We start from the raw sequence: 13,503 nt of genomic DNA, 5'->3' as shown, positions 1-13,503 counted from the left end.
TAACGCTACCTCGCTATCGCGGGAAATAGCGAATAGTATGAAAAAAAAAAATAATAATAATAATCATAATAATAATAATAATAACAAAGAGCTCTATAATACATATCTATCTATATCCCTAATATTCATTTGCTTCAGGAACTTCATAACTGGTGAACTCCAGTGACACAGAGGACTACTCCAGTGCAGTGTTTTCAGAGGCTCCTACTTAATGTTCCAAGAGAATATTTCTACCTAATGTGTCCTGCCTAATGTTCCAACTTACTACTTCAACCTAATGCTCCCACCTAATGTTCCTATCAACTTCTTCTACCTAATGTTACTGTCTAATGTTCATACCTACTAATTCTATCTATTGCTCCTACCATTTTGCCAAAAGGCAGGGCTACCACATAGCACTCATCACAAGAAAATCTAGAATTTTGAAGAATGAGCCATGTGAGTGAAGTGACAAGGAGGTCTTGCATGTTTGTGGACAACATGCCAGCAGTCCAAGCAAGAGCGGGGCAAAAAGAAAAGACAGCTACCTGGGTCTGTGGATTTTTTTCTTTTTGCAACTTGACCACTACTGAAGTGCTGATTATGCAGCCATCACTAACCCTCTCAATAACTAGGCAGGCAGCACCGGTAATAAACCTTCCTTGTTGGTGCCTGCCTACAACTACTATCTACCGCACTACAGTAACATGGTTTATATGTACAGTAACTTTCTAAGTGCCTTTGAATTATGCAACATCTAATTATGGATTACTTGCTTTATCCATAAAATTATAGAAATCAACAAGTTTCCTGCATCTTGTTGGTCATTAATTTCACCAGAGAATTCTGACTTTTTCCATGTAAAGTAAGCTAGATTAAGATAGGTCAAATTCTTTTGGGATTCATTGCTAACACAGATGCACCACAATATCTTCTATCATTTTTTTAACACAAATGTAATAAACAAAGGGACCATGTGAAAAATGCATTTAACAAAAATGTGGCCATGTGAACAAGTGCTCTGATGATGAGTCATAAATACAGCTTATTCACTTTACCTGCATCATTCTTATGTGTAGATTCACTAAGAGGTTATCATAATTGTCATGAAACATCCATATATACAGTATTTCAATTTGAGAGCAAAAGGAAAGGAGTTCTCTCTCCATCAGCAAATATATAAAAAAGTCTTTCTTTTCTTTCTTTTGCCTTACTCCTCCTCCCTCTATATGCATGTTCGAGTTATGATGATCCACTCATGTGAAAATGTGAGTTAAGACCGTTAAACCCAATATATGAAACGAATCTGTTTAAATGAGCAGGTGCCTATCATACCTGTTCAAATCTATTGTGTGAGTAATTTCAGCTGTGTGCTGGAGACCACTAAGACAGCTCAGCTGTGAGCTGGAGACCACTAAGACAGCCAGTTCCTCCTATGATGAATCATGATTAGTTTTTAGTCTGTTTTACAAGTTCTCATCCTCATATGTATGTTTTAATTTGTTATCTTTGTCCACCAGTACTACCTGTAGTAAGTTTTCCAAGCTACAAGTCTGCTGTCCTTTACTGTAATTCACAATTATCAATGATAACTAACCACTGTGATGAGCAACTTATACAATACATATAGTAAAGCGTATCTTTTATATATATTCATTTAACACATACTCTTCAGGAGGTTATTACCTAACACTTTCTTTCTTTAATACTATTTACCATTTCCCACGTTAGCGAGGTAGTGTCAAGAACAGAGGACTGGACCTTTGAAGGAATATCCTTACCTGGCCCCCTTCTCTGTTCCTTCTTTTGGAAAATTAAAAAAAAACCAAGGGGGAGGATTTCCACACCCCCGCTCCCTTCCCTTTTAGTCGCCTTCTACGACACGCAGGGAATACGTGGGAAGTATTCTTTCTCCCCTATCCCCAGGGATAATCACCTAATTACCGAATAATTACCTAACACATGAGCTAATAATCATTGGGGTATTCAGACAACACAGTACTGAAAGAGTGGCTTACTCAGCCAGTGAGTTAATATCATGATCAAGTCATAGGAAAAGTTGAATAATGAAAGTTATAGGAAATGCTTTTGGTTAAGAACTATAAAGATTTACCAGTAGGAAAAGTCAATTTAGAACACTTTGTAGGATGGGGTGCTAGACTTTATGAAGAAAGCTTTGCAGTGATTCTGAGCAGGTGAAGAGAAGAATTTCATTGCCAAATATGCTTTGTCCCTGATGAGATGGATAGCAAAATAGATATAAGCTGTGACTAGGAGATAACGATCTAGTAGAAGGGCCAAAGGACTCCATCTAAATTTCCTATTCTTGCAGTTGCTGGGAGAAGTCCTCATCTGATCTATTTCATAAAAGAAAAATGCAGTTTTCAGAAAAAAAAATGAGAAAGTATTAGGTGGTCTAAGAAGACCTGTTTCTTGTCTCCATTTGAAAATTATTACATTTTCCATAAAAATATGTGGAAAAACAAACTAACCTAAGAATTATAAGCAACAATCTTTAAAAGATGCTATAAGAAAATAACAAAACAGCACCATTTTTCCATACAAAGATCCTGGATGTGAGCTTCTGTATTCAAAACATAAAGCAATCATTGTTACTTTATCAAAATTTCTTTAAGATTATTAGGCTTAAATAAATGTAAATAAAAAGATGTTTTGGAAGGAGGTAAATAAAATGCATAAGACAAGGGAACAAATGGGAACATCAGTGAAGGGGGCTAATGGGGAGGTGATAACAAGTAGTGGGGATGTGAAAAGGAGATGGAGTGAGTATCTTATGAGTATTTTGAAGGTTTGTTGAATGTGTTTGATGATAGAGTGGCAGATATAGGGTGTTTTGGTCGAAGTGGTGTGCAAAGTGAGAGGGTTAGGGAGAATGATTTGGTAAACAGAGAGGAGGTAGTAAAAGCTTTGTGAAAGATGAAAGCCGGCAAGGCAGTGGGTTTGGATGGTATTGCTGTGGAATTTATTAAAAAATGGGGTTACTGTGTTGCTGACTGGTTGGTAAGGTTATTTAATGCATGTATGACTCATGGTGAGGTGCCTGAGGACTGGCAGAATGCTTGCATAGTGCCATTGTACAAAGGCAAAGGGGATAAAAGTGAGTGCTCAAATTACAGAGGTATAAGTTTGTTGAGTATTCCTGGGAAATTATATGGGAGGGTATTGACTGAGAGGGTGAAGGCATGTACAGAGCATCAGATTGGGGAAGAGCAGTGTGGTTTCAGAAGTGGTAGAGGATGTGTGGATCAGGTGTTTGCTTTGAAAAATATATGTGAGAAATACTTAGAAAAGCAAGTGGATTTGCATGTAGCATTTATGGATCTGGAGGAGGGATATGATAGAATTGATAGAGGTGCTCTTTGGAAGGTACTAAGAATATATGGTGTGGGAGGACTGGCAGAATGCTTGCATAGTGCCATTGTACAAAGGCAAAGGGGATAAAAGTGAGTGCTCAAATTACAGAGGTATAAGTTTGTTGAGTATTCCTGGGAAATTATATGGGAGGGTATTGACTGAGAGGGTGAAGGCATGTACAGAGCATCAGATTGGGGAAGAGCAGTGTGGTTTCAGAAGTGGTGGAGGATGTGTGGATCAGATTGTTAGAGGCAGTGAAAAGTTTTTATCGAGGATGTAAGGCATGTGTACGTGTAGGAAGAGAGGAAAGTGACTGGTTCTCAGTGAATGTTGGTTTGCGCCAGGGGTGCGTGATGTCTCCATGGCTGTTTAATTTGTTTATGGATGGGGTTGTTAGGAAGGTGAATGCAAGAGTTTTGGAGAAAGGGGCAAGTATGCACTCTGTTGTGGATGAGAGAGCTTGGGAAGTGAGTCAGTTGTTGTTCGCTGATGATGCAGTGCTGGTGGCTGATTCAGGTGAGAAACTGTAGAAGCTGGTGAATGAGTTTGGTAAAGTGTGTGAAAGAAGAAAGCTGAGAGCAAATGTGAATAACAGCAAGGTTATTAGGTACAGTAGGGTTGAGGGACAAGTCAATTGGGAGGTAAGTTTGAATGGAGAAAAAGTGGAGTGTTTTAGATATCTGGGAAGATATCTGGGAGTGAATTTGGCAGTGGATGGAACCATGGAAGCGGAAGTGAATCATAGGGTGGGGGAGGGGGCGAAAGTCCTGGGAGCGTTGAAAAATGTGTGGAAGTCGAGAACATTATCTTGGAAAGCAAAATTGGGTATGTTTGAAGGAATAGTGGTTCCAACAATGTTATATGGTTGCGAGGCGTGGGCTACAGATAGAGTTGAGCGGAGGAGGGTGGATGTGCTGGAAATGAGATGTTTTAGGACAATATGTGGTGTGAGGTGGTTTGATCGAGTAAGTAATGAAAGGGTAAGAGAGATGTGTGGTAATAAAAAGAGTGTGGTTGAGAGAGCAGAAGAGGGTGTTTTGAAATGGTTTGGTCACATGGAAAGAATGAGTGAGGAAAGATTGACAAAGAGGATATATGTGTCAGAGGTGGAGGGAATTAGGAGAAGTGGGAGACCAAATTGGAGGTGGAAAGATGGAGTGAAGACGATTTTGAGTGATCAGGGCCTGAACATGCAGGAGGGTAAAAGGCATGCAAGGAATAGGGTGAATTGGAACGATGTGGTATACCGGGGTCGACGTCCTGTCAATGGATTGAACCATGGCATGTGAAGCATCTGGGGTAAACCACGGAAAGTTTTGTGGGGCATGGATGTGGAAAGGGAGCTGTGGTTTCGGTGCATTATACATGACAGAAAGAGACTGAGTGTGAACGAATGTGGCCTTCGTTGTCTTTTCCTAGCGCTACCTCACGAACATGTGGGGGGAGGGGGTTTTCATTTCGTGTGTGGCGGGGTGACGACGGGAATGAATAAGGGCAGACAGTATGAATTATGTACATGTGTATATATGTATATGTCTGTGTGTGTATATATATATGTATATGTTGAGATGTATAGGTATGTATATGTCCGTGTGTGGACGTGTATGTATATACATGTGTATGTGGGTGGGTTGGGTCATTCTTTCGTCTGTTTCCTTGCGCTACCTCTCTAACGCGGGAAACACTGACAAAGTATAATAATAATAATATAATAAAAAATTAATATATATCATATAACCAGAAAATGCACCAAAACACATCTAAACTCTTTAAACAATTGTCACAGAATGGTGAAGTCTCAGGTATATGTAACTGAAACAAAACAGACCATTAGCAGCTCCATGACCACCAAACTTTCATTGCAAAAATTCTTCTAATTTCAAACTGCCATCTTGAATATAGGTGACAGTTGATTACATGTCATCTGTTAAAAGGATGTGTGGAGTGAAAATGGAAATGATGAATGCAAGTTATGGGTGAGAAGGAATGGGAAAAGAAGGATGTGCAATTCTGCTATCACCAAGAGTATGGGAAGGTGTTACAGAGCATAGATGGAATGGATCAAGAATAGTGCGGGTGAAAGGGAAGATGGAATTGTGAAGTATGCATGGGTACGTGTATATGCACCTGTGAATATGAAGACTGTATGAGGTAAGGTTGAAACAAGGATTATCTGGAGAAATTTAAATGATTGTATAAACAGTTTTGAGAATGAGAAAAACATGGTCTTTTGGATGATATAAATATGAAAATGGAATGTGATGAAATTGGTGAGATAGATGGTAAATGGGGATTGCCTGGAGTAAATGAGAATGGAAGTTATCTTGTGGATATTTGTGCTGAGAGGGGTATAAACTCCTTTTTCAGCACAAGATGATCTACAGACATACAAGGATGAGGAATGATGAAAGAGAAGAGCAAAAGGCTTGATTGGCTTTGTGGCAGTGGATGAAAGATTGAGAAAGGCTGTGCTAGATGCTAGAGTTGAGAGAGGATTCTTTGGAGACTCTGACCATATCACAGTTCTTGTGGGGATGAGGATCAGGAAGAAGTGGAGGTATGGTGTAAGGAAGATTGGAGAGGTAAAAATGTTGGCAACAGAGAAGATGAATCAGAAAAAATGCAGTTAGCAGTATGAGAGGAGGGTAACTTAAAGCTTAGATGAAAGTACAGTGAATGTAGGAATGTGGTCATGTGTGAATCAGGTATTCAAAATGTTTAGAGAAATACTATCAAGAGTTGTAGAATCAGTAGTTGGATACAGGAATAAAAAGGCAATGCATGGTGGGCAGAAGAGATTAGAAATGCTGTAGAAGAGAAGAAAAAGGCATATGGTATATTGCTCGATAGGAATGTACCAGTGGAGCTTTAGCAAAGGAGGAGGAAAGAATACAAAATATGTAAGTGGAATGGTAAGAAGCTGATAGGGGAAAACAAAGAAAAAGTAGATGATTTTGAAGGAAGTTAAGTGGAAAGTTTTGGGATAAGAAACTATACTCAAAGGAGGTGAAAAAAGGAAAGAAGTGGATGTAAGAGCGGAAATGTTGATTTGAGAAATAGGGAAAGGGAATTGCTGAATCACAAGGAAGTGAAATGAAGATGGAAAAAGTATTTTGAAAAACTGAAGAATGTGGGAGAAGGGGAGGCAGCAGTTGATACATGCACGGGTAGCGAGGAAAGTAGGAAGAGGATACAAGTGCAAGGACCTATAGCAAAATGAGAGGTAAGAAGGGCAATAATGAGGCTGAAGGTAGGGAAAGCACCTGGAGTGGATGGGATTACAGATGAGATGCTGAAGTATGGAGGAGAAAGTGTGATAGAGTGAATGCATCTTTGGTGTAAATTAGCATGGAAAGGGAAGGTTGTGCCTGAGAATTGGGTGAAAGTTATTATCATTCCTTTATTCAAAGGAAAAGGTGCAAATGATGGATGTAGCAGTTATAAGGGAATATGTCCATTAAGCATACCAGGAAAAATGCATGCAAGAATATCAATTGAAAGAGTGATGGCAATGACTGAATGCAGAATAAGTGAAGAGCAAGGCAGATTTAGGAAAGGTAGGTGATGTGTGGATTAGATTTTTGTAGTAAAGATGACCATGGTATTTAGCAAAAGGTAAGAAGTTGTATGCAGCTTTTATGGGTCTGGAGAAAGGATATATGGTATTGGGGGACAACTGCTGAATGGTGTGAAAGCCTTCTATTGAGGAGTAAAGGTGTGTGTAAGAGTGGATGGAGAGCTGAGCGAAAGTTTTGGGATACATGTAGGTGTGAGGCAGGGCTGTGTGATGTCAATGTGGCTCTTTAATATATACATATAAATGGATGGAGTGATAAGGGAGATGAAAGCAAAACTAGGAAAAAGGAGGGCAGAGATGGAATATAGCAGTAAAATATGTTGGCTAGTGGCAAGCCTGCTTGCAGATGATACTGTGTTGTTTGCTGAGGGTGAAAAGGAGTTGCAGGAGGTTGTAAATGTGTTTTATAATATGTGTGCAAGCATAGGCAATTGAAGGTAAATGCAAGTAAAAGTTAAGTAACGGTGTTTGAAAGGAAATAGAGTGAAAGCACAGATTTTGCAAAACCATCTAGTGAAAGAATAAAGTGTATTAAATTGTCCTGTGGATATAAGGGGAAAAGATTGGAAGAAGTGAGAGAATCTAAGTATCTAGGAACTGTCTTGGGTAAGTGTGGTGATATGGAAGGAGGGATTAGGGAGAGAGCAGTATACAGGGTAGAAGAGTCATTGGGTCCCTCAATAGAATAATGAAGGGTAGAGGTGTATGTAAAAGAAGAGAGGATTACGGGACAGCATAGTCCTCCCAACCCAGACCTATGTAGCCAAAACATGATCATGGAATGAGTCACATCAGTCAAGAATCCATGCTCTGGAAATGAGCTATTTGAGGAGAGCACGTAGTGTGACCAGATGGAATGAAGAAAGAAACGAAAGGGTGTATGAGAAATGTGGTATGGCAGGGAATGCAAAGGGAGTGAATTGTGGAGTGGCAGAATGGGTGAAACATAATACTTTTGGGTAGTTTGGACACATGGAAAGAATCAAGATTGGGAGTTTACAAAGAGTGTATGATAGTAAATTGAAAGGGGTTGGTGTGAGTGGACCACCACCTCTAACATGGGCAAACAGGGTGGAGGAATACTGGGCGGAGAGGAATAGTGGAAGAACGCATGAAATGGTGTATGCAAGGGAGGCATGCAAGAACAGGGGTAAGTGGAGACTTTTGCCATGCATCAGAGATATAGACAGATAGATAGAAATCCATAATTAAAAAAAGACACCAGGAAAGATAGATAGAAATCCATAATAAAAAAAGACACCAGGAAATCAAATGCTTAATTGTTTTTACTCAAAATTTAGGGTCACATGTAATCTTTAAGGTCACATTTTTTTTTGCTGGTTTGTAAGCGGATCAGGGTCATCAAAGAAGTAACTTATAGAAATGGAAGAAAATGGTGTAAAAAAGACTCCTTACACTTAGAACAAATGATTCAGGAGGGAAGTTTTATAAAACAATGACTAATCCTTTTATAACAAAACTGTGAAATGGGATACAAAGCCCAGCTTAAAATATGTATAATTAATACATGGAACATGCAGAAATTAACAGAGCATATGAAATCATCCTCTACATTTCCCTTAGCAGATACAATCTACCTCAATTTTGATGTTATCGAAACAAAAATATGTGAATGTCATCCTATCCTTTGAGTGGTGTGTCTTCATCTCAACTGAACAAAACCACTCACATGTAACAATTACTATCAATGTCAGTATAGTCTAAGCGTAACATTCAAAATCATAGTAAATGTAAGTTGTTACAGAGTGTTGGGTGAAATTTTCATTAGTTCTTTTGATTTCTATATGGGTTAAACCTACTTTACATTAACTGACCCCACATCTACCCTGATTTTCATAGCCATCTCCACTATCGTCTATTGAATCATCATATCTCATCAATGTTCTCAACCTGCGGGGAATTCCAGGAAATCAGGGGAATTGGGATTCTATTAACTTTTTGTTTATTGAATTATGTTTCAGTTTAGTTCTGTAAAATAAATAGTCATGAATATAAAAAAAAAAATACTGTAATCTTATTTGTTTTAAAATCTACCAACATTTTCTATTGCTATCAAATTTGCAAAACTCCACCATGAAAATAATCCAAGGAAATGTATATGTACTGATATAGAAAAAATAAAAGATTTTCATTATCATACGTACATCATTTGGAATGCACCTTTTGAGTCGGACAATCATGGAAAGAGGGGAATGACATGCTGACATACAGTGAAAAGGGTGGATGGGATAAAAAGGTTTGAGAATCACTGTTCTAGATCACTTCCTTCTACTTAAGAGTTAAAAATCCACTGATATGCTTCCATTTGTTGTTGCTTTGGTGTCCTTAAACTACCTATTTACTTTTTCTTTTGTTAAAGCCTAACTGACTGAATACCTTTACCCAAAGCCAATCAAAGGGATCAAGAATCCTGAATGAAGAACATAAAAATCCAAATAGGAATTTCTGTTACATGGTAAAGTTTTCTTAATGATTCGTTGGTTTGTTAGGTTTCATGAACAGACCTAAGTTGAAGGTCATTAAGCCTGCAACCCAATTTTGCTGTCAAATTCTCGTTTGAAATACATACTGGTTTTATTATGAACTTATAGCATCTAAATGAAATTCAATCAAATGGTTGGGTAGAAATTATGGTTCGAGGCAAACTCATATCATACTAATATACCATTAATAGTCCATGATACAAAAAACGAATTAAATATCATAAATCGTATCATTTTGATCTTATGTTAATGACTTGATGGTTTGCTTTGACTATATTATTTCCTTGTGATGAAAATGAACACGTCCGCTGTGCAAGAGACAATGATACATGGCTTGTACCTGCACCCATGCAAGAATATATTAATTTTTCAGTCTACAAAAACTATTTAGAACTTGCCTTAATCATTAAGGTTCCATTGGCATGTCCTTTGCAGGAGATACGTTAGGGAGAACTTTATTTAACTTGTAATTTGGGTTCCATTGGCATGTCCTTTTAAAAAGAAATACCATTCGGGGTCGACACTATAAAAAAAAAAGTCTTGTACATCCTTTACACATCCCCTTACCTTCTTCACAGTCTCCCATCTTTGCTTTTGGTGTAATTGAGACGTATTTCTCAGCTGAAGGGACTATAACATGACATAAAACATCCTGCGGTCGAGGTACAAGTTATCAGTGTTTACATGGAAGGCGGGAACTTCCCATTTTCGTGAGATGAATTGAAAATAATCAGATTATTTCAGGAAAATTAAAAAAATAAATAATTGTCTTAATCCCAGTGTGAAATATGATATTTACAAGCATACTACTACTAAATATTTCTAGATAATCAATCAAAACCTGCACCAATATATTCATTGTGTTGATATTTCTAACTGCTTTGCTACATGCCCTGAGATACTTAGCTTTTATCTCTATCACCTGTTATTAATTATATTTTTTGATATACCACTCATATTCCTATATATTTTCATCTCTAGTTTATGTTTATTTAAATTCAGGTGTGCGTTTCAAACTTGTCCATATTTTGATAATCTTTGCATTACACTGACACGGCTGTTCATCAGCTGTTCTCTGTACATTGGGAAAAATAATCATATGCAATGGATTTCAATATCTACCTTAATATCACAATTATCCCAGGCTCCTCATTCAACCACATACCATAGATGGATTATTTTTTTTCAATATTCTCAGCAGTATATCTATATGATTGAGGATGATTTAACAAAACGTTGATTTATTCATTTCAATTTTATTGGCATACTTTTCATACTGTATTATACAGTACCCAACTATATATGAAAATAAAATTACATATGCACATACAATAGTGAAAAAATACAGCATGAGCGCATTATGCTTGAAATTATCTTCTTTCAATATATTTAAGATTTAAATGCAAGAAAACACTGTTAATTTATGAATTACATGCACCCAAGCAAAGCAAAATTTAATTATAATCATTCAGTCATTCAAAAGTACAAGAACAAAGAAAGTTGTAAAAAAAAAAAAATGCAGTAAGATACACGAAGCATAAACAAACATACAAACCATGAAATAAAATGTACAGACATCACAAAGCAGAAGCAAAAAAAATAATTCATAAAGAAATAAAGATCATAACAAAACATTTACTCAGATTCCAAAGCAATCACAGTACACATAACAATGCTATGAAACAAATAAATTATAGAATAACCAAACACATAGAATGAGGATAAAGCAAAAGAAAATTAATATATTAATGTATATTACCATATATCTAGAAAAATCTTGGAAACCAGCAATATTGCAGCATTACAGAAATGGCAGAGTTTTAACAAACACCAATGTAAGAACTCTTTGCATCATTGGATTAAGAATATGAAATGTAGACTTCATGCAGAAAAGCAATGTATATTTCACTTTTCATGCAGTCTGAGAGAAAATGGGAAATAATATCCATATGAAAACCTAGAAAGCATATCTTCTAAAATTATTTTGATAACATTTGTTGGTAAATTGTGTAGAGATTTCGAAACTAATTAATATAAAAATCAAAACGACTTTACTTTTCTATATAAGCTGTAATTTCTGAAATGATATCATTGCATTAGTTAGACATATCACATATTACTGGAACATAACCAATGTTTACAATTTGCCAATCAAAGGACATTTATCAGCACCTGCCATTTCAGTGTCGTATGTGATATCAGTGGAACGTTATCAGGTTCTTTACTCTACGCATGTGGACATGACGTTGGAGGATCCATTTTTTGTTGTAAAAGAGTAAGTGAAATTATTTTTCTCGCCTTTTGGAACTTGTAACCCTATGACCTAAGAGGGAGGTATTCCATTGACGTTACCTGGCTAGGTGGAAGAGTAGTGTGAATGGGGGAAGACTGATAATGTATATAGAATTTGTATGTTAGTGCTCTATAAAACTACAGAATGCTGTTTTTTAATCATATTTCGTAAATGGTATCTGAAAGATGTGGGGTCAAGAATGTTTAACTGAGAGATCAAAGAGTTGTTCCTGTGGCATGTGTATCAACGTAATGTTGAAAAATCACGATCTATATTTATCAAAGTTGACAAAACATATTTCTAATCCTGATTTACCATAGATTCATTTTAATGACACGTATTTGAATTTTGATTAGTCGAGATATGTAATATATGGTATGAGAAGACATCTCATTCCTGTCCAGAGTTGGATAATGGACTTCAGAGCTTGTTTAATTTTGAATATTACGACAGATATGGAAGATATATTTGGTCTGGGTCTTAAGAAGTGTGACCTTTGTCATAATAAAGATAATGAAAATTGATACCCTTATGAAGGGAGATACTGAAATAGATGCTGGACTTAGTAATTGAAAATATATGTGTAATTCCACTTAAGCATTCCAGTATAGCATCACCACCTTTTTAACTTATGGCACTGGATAGAAATCGTATGAATCCTTGATTGGGAGGGGTAGAGATTAATCAGCAGCAGTTTTATCATTCTTCAGCGATGGACAAGGTGAGGGAAGAGGGTAGTGAAAATCAGGGAAAATATTAAGACATATATCATAAAAGTAGATGAAACACGTAGAAATCAACAGACCCTACAAAATGTAGCTCGTTGCTCATTTTGGATAGTACTTGAAAAATGCATGTCATGGTTTGTGTTCTGTCTAGGATGCAAGTGAGGTTTTTATAGGTTCTCTCGATTTCTAGAGTGGTTTCCGTACCTTTTGTATTAATGATCACTCCAATTTCCTGACCTTCATAACCCTGTATTCATTTGTATGCACAGACAGATTCCATTAATGAATATGTTACAAGTTTGATTATACCATGGAGCAGATAAGTAATTGCGCTCTTATATTTCAATTAAAGCATTAGAATTTAAGTTAAATATTGGCTGTCTGTGGGAAACTAGGTGTGGCATTTATAGGTTCTTTTGATTCTTAAGCATATATTCCCTTATTACTTTTTATCTCCATATTTCCCCCCAAAATCAACTCTCCTTTGCGTAAGACCTGCAGTGATATCAGTTTTGTCTAATTTCATTTGATGTTGAGTGGAATTGCTCACTTGAATTTTTACACTAATATATTCGAGAGAATCTTGCAAGAAAAATGGGCATAGTACTTCCAAGTCCTTTTTTAAAAGTAGAAACTAGAACTCTTTGTGTATGATATTAGATCTCCACACCCTTCACTCCACCCCAAATGCATGAATAGTTTGTTAGAATGCCCTCTGGAAATAACTCATTTATGAAGAGTAAGAACCGATACATTGTTTTTCAAATTTGTTCGACTGATGCTGCGGTCCTACAGAATATTTTTAACAGTATTTTGTTGGGTATCTTAGATATCACCCTTTCTTTTTTTCCTAATTTGAAAAATTGTGTCAGTATGAGGAATCTGACATTTTTTTCGCATTATTATCGTATGATTATAGGTTCTACTGCAGCTTTTGAAGCACTTCTTGAATTTTAGGTTTTCATTGAGAAATTAAGGATCAGAGAAGAAAATAGAGAGAACTGAAATAAGAATTAAAAGCTGTTTTGGAAGGAGTTGAATAAAAGT

General features: G+C 36.6%; 2 protein-coding genes across 2 annotated transcripts in view; one reads left to right on the top strand and one right to left on the bottom strand.

The window, feature by feature from the left end:
* Mcm10 (minichromosome maintenance 10 homolog) overlaps positions 1-10,139 on the bottom strand; it is a 95,890-nt gene extending 85,751 nt beyond the window's left edge. The window contains exon 1 of the mRNA XM_071687941.1: positions 10,003-10,139. Within this exon, the coding sequence (XP_071544042.1) occupies positions 10,003-10,021 (19 nt within the window). The 5' untranslated portion in view covers positions 10,022-10,139. The remainder of the gene's footprint in view (positions 1-10,002) is intronic.
* A 1,408-nt stretch (positions 10,140-11,547) lies between these two features.
* Syx6 (Syntaxin 6) overlaps positions 11,548-13,503 on the top strand; it is a 226,848-nt gene continuing 224,892 nt past the window's right edge. Inside the window, exon 1 of the mRNA XM_071687940.1 lies at positions 11,548-11,710. Coding sequence (XP_071544041.1) covers positions 11,676-11,710 — 35 coding nt within the window. The 5' untranslated portion in view covers positions 11,548-11,675. The remainder of the gene's footprint in view (positions 11,711-13,503) is intronic.

Source organism: Panulirus ornatus, chromosome 44, assembly GCF_036320965.1.
Source record: "Panulirus ornatus isolate Po-2019 chromosome 44, ASM3632096v1, whole genome shotgun sequence".
Taxonomy (NCBI): Eukaryota; Metazoa; Arthropoda; class Malacostraca; order Decapoda; family Palinuridae; genus Panulirus; species Panulirus ornatus.
The sequence above is the reverse complement of the archived record's forward strand: the minus strand, read 5'-3'. Positions and strand labels throughout refer to the sequence as shown.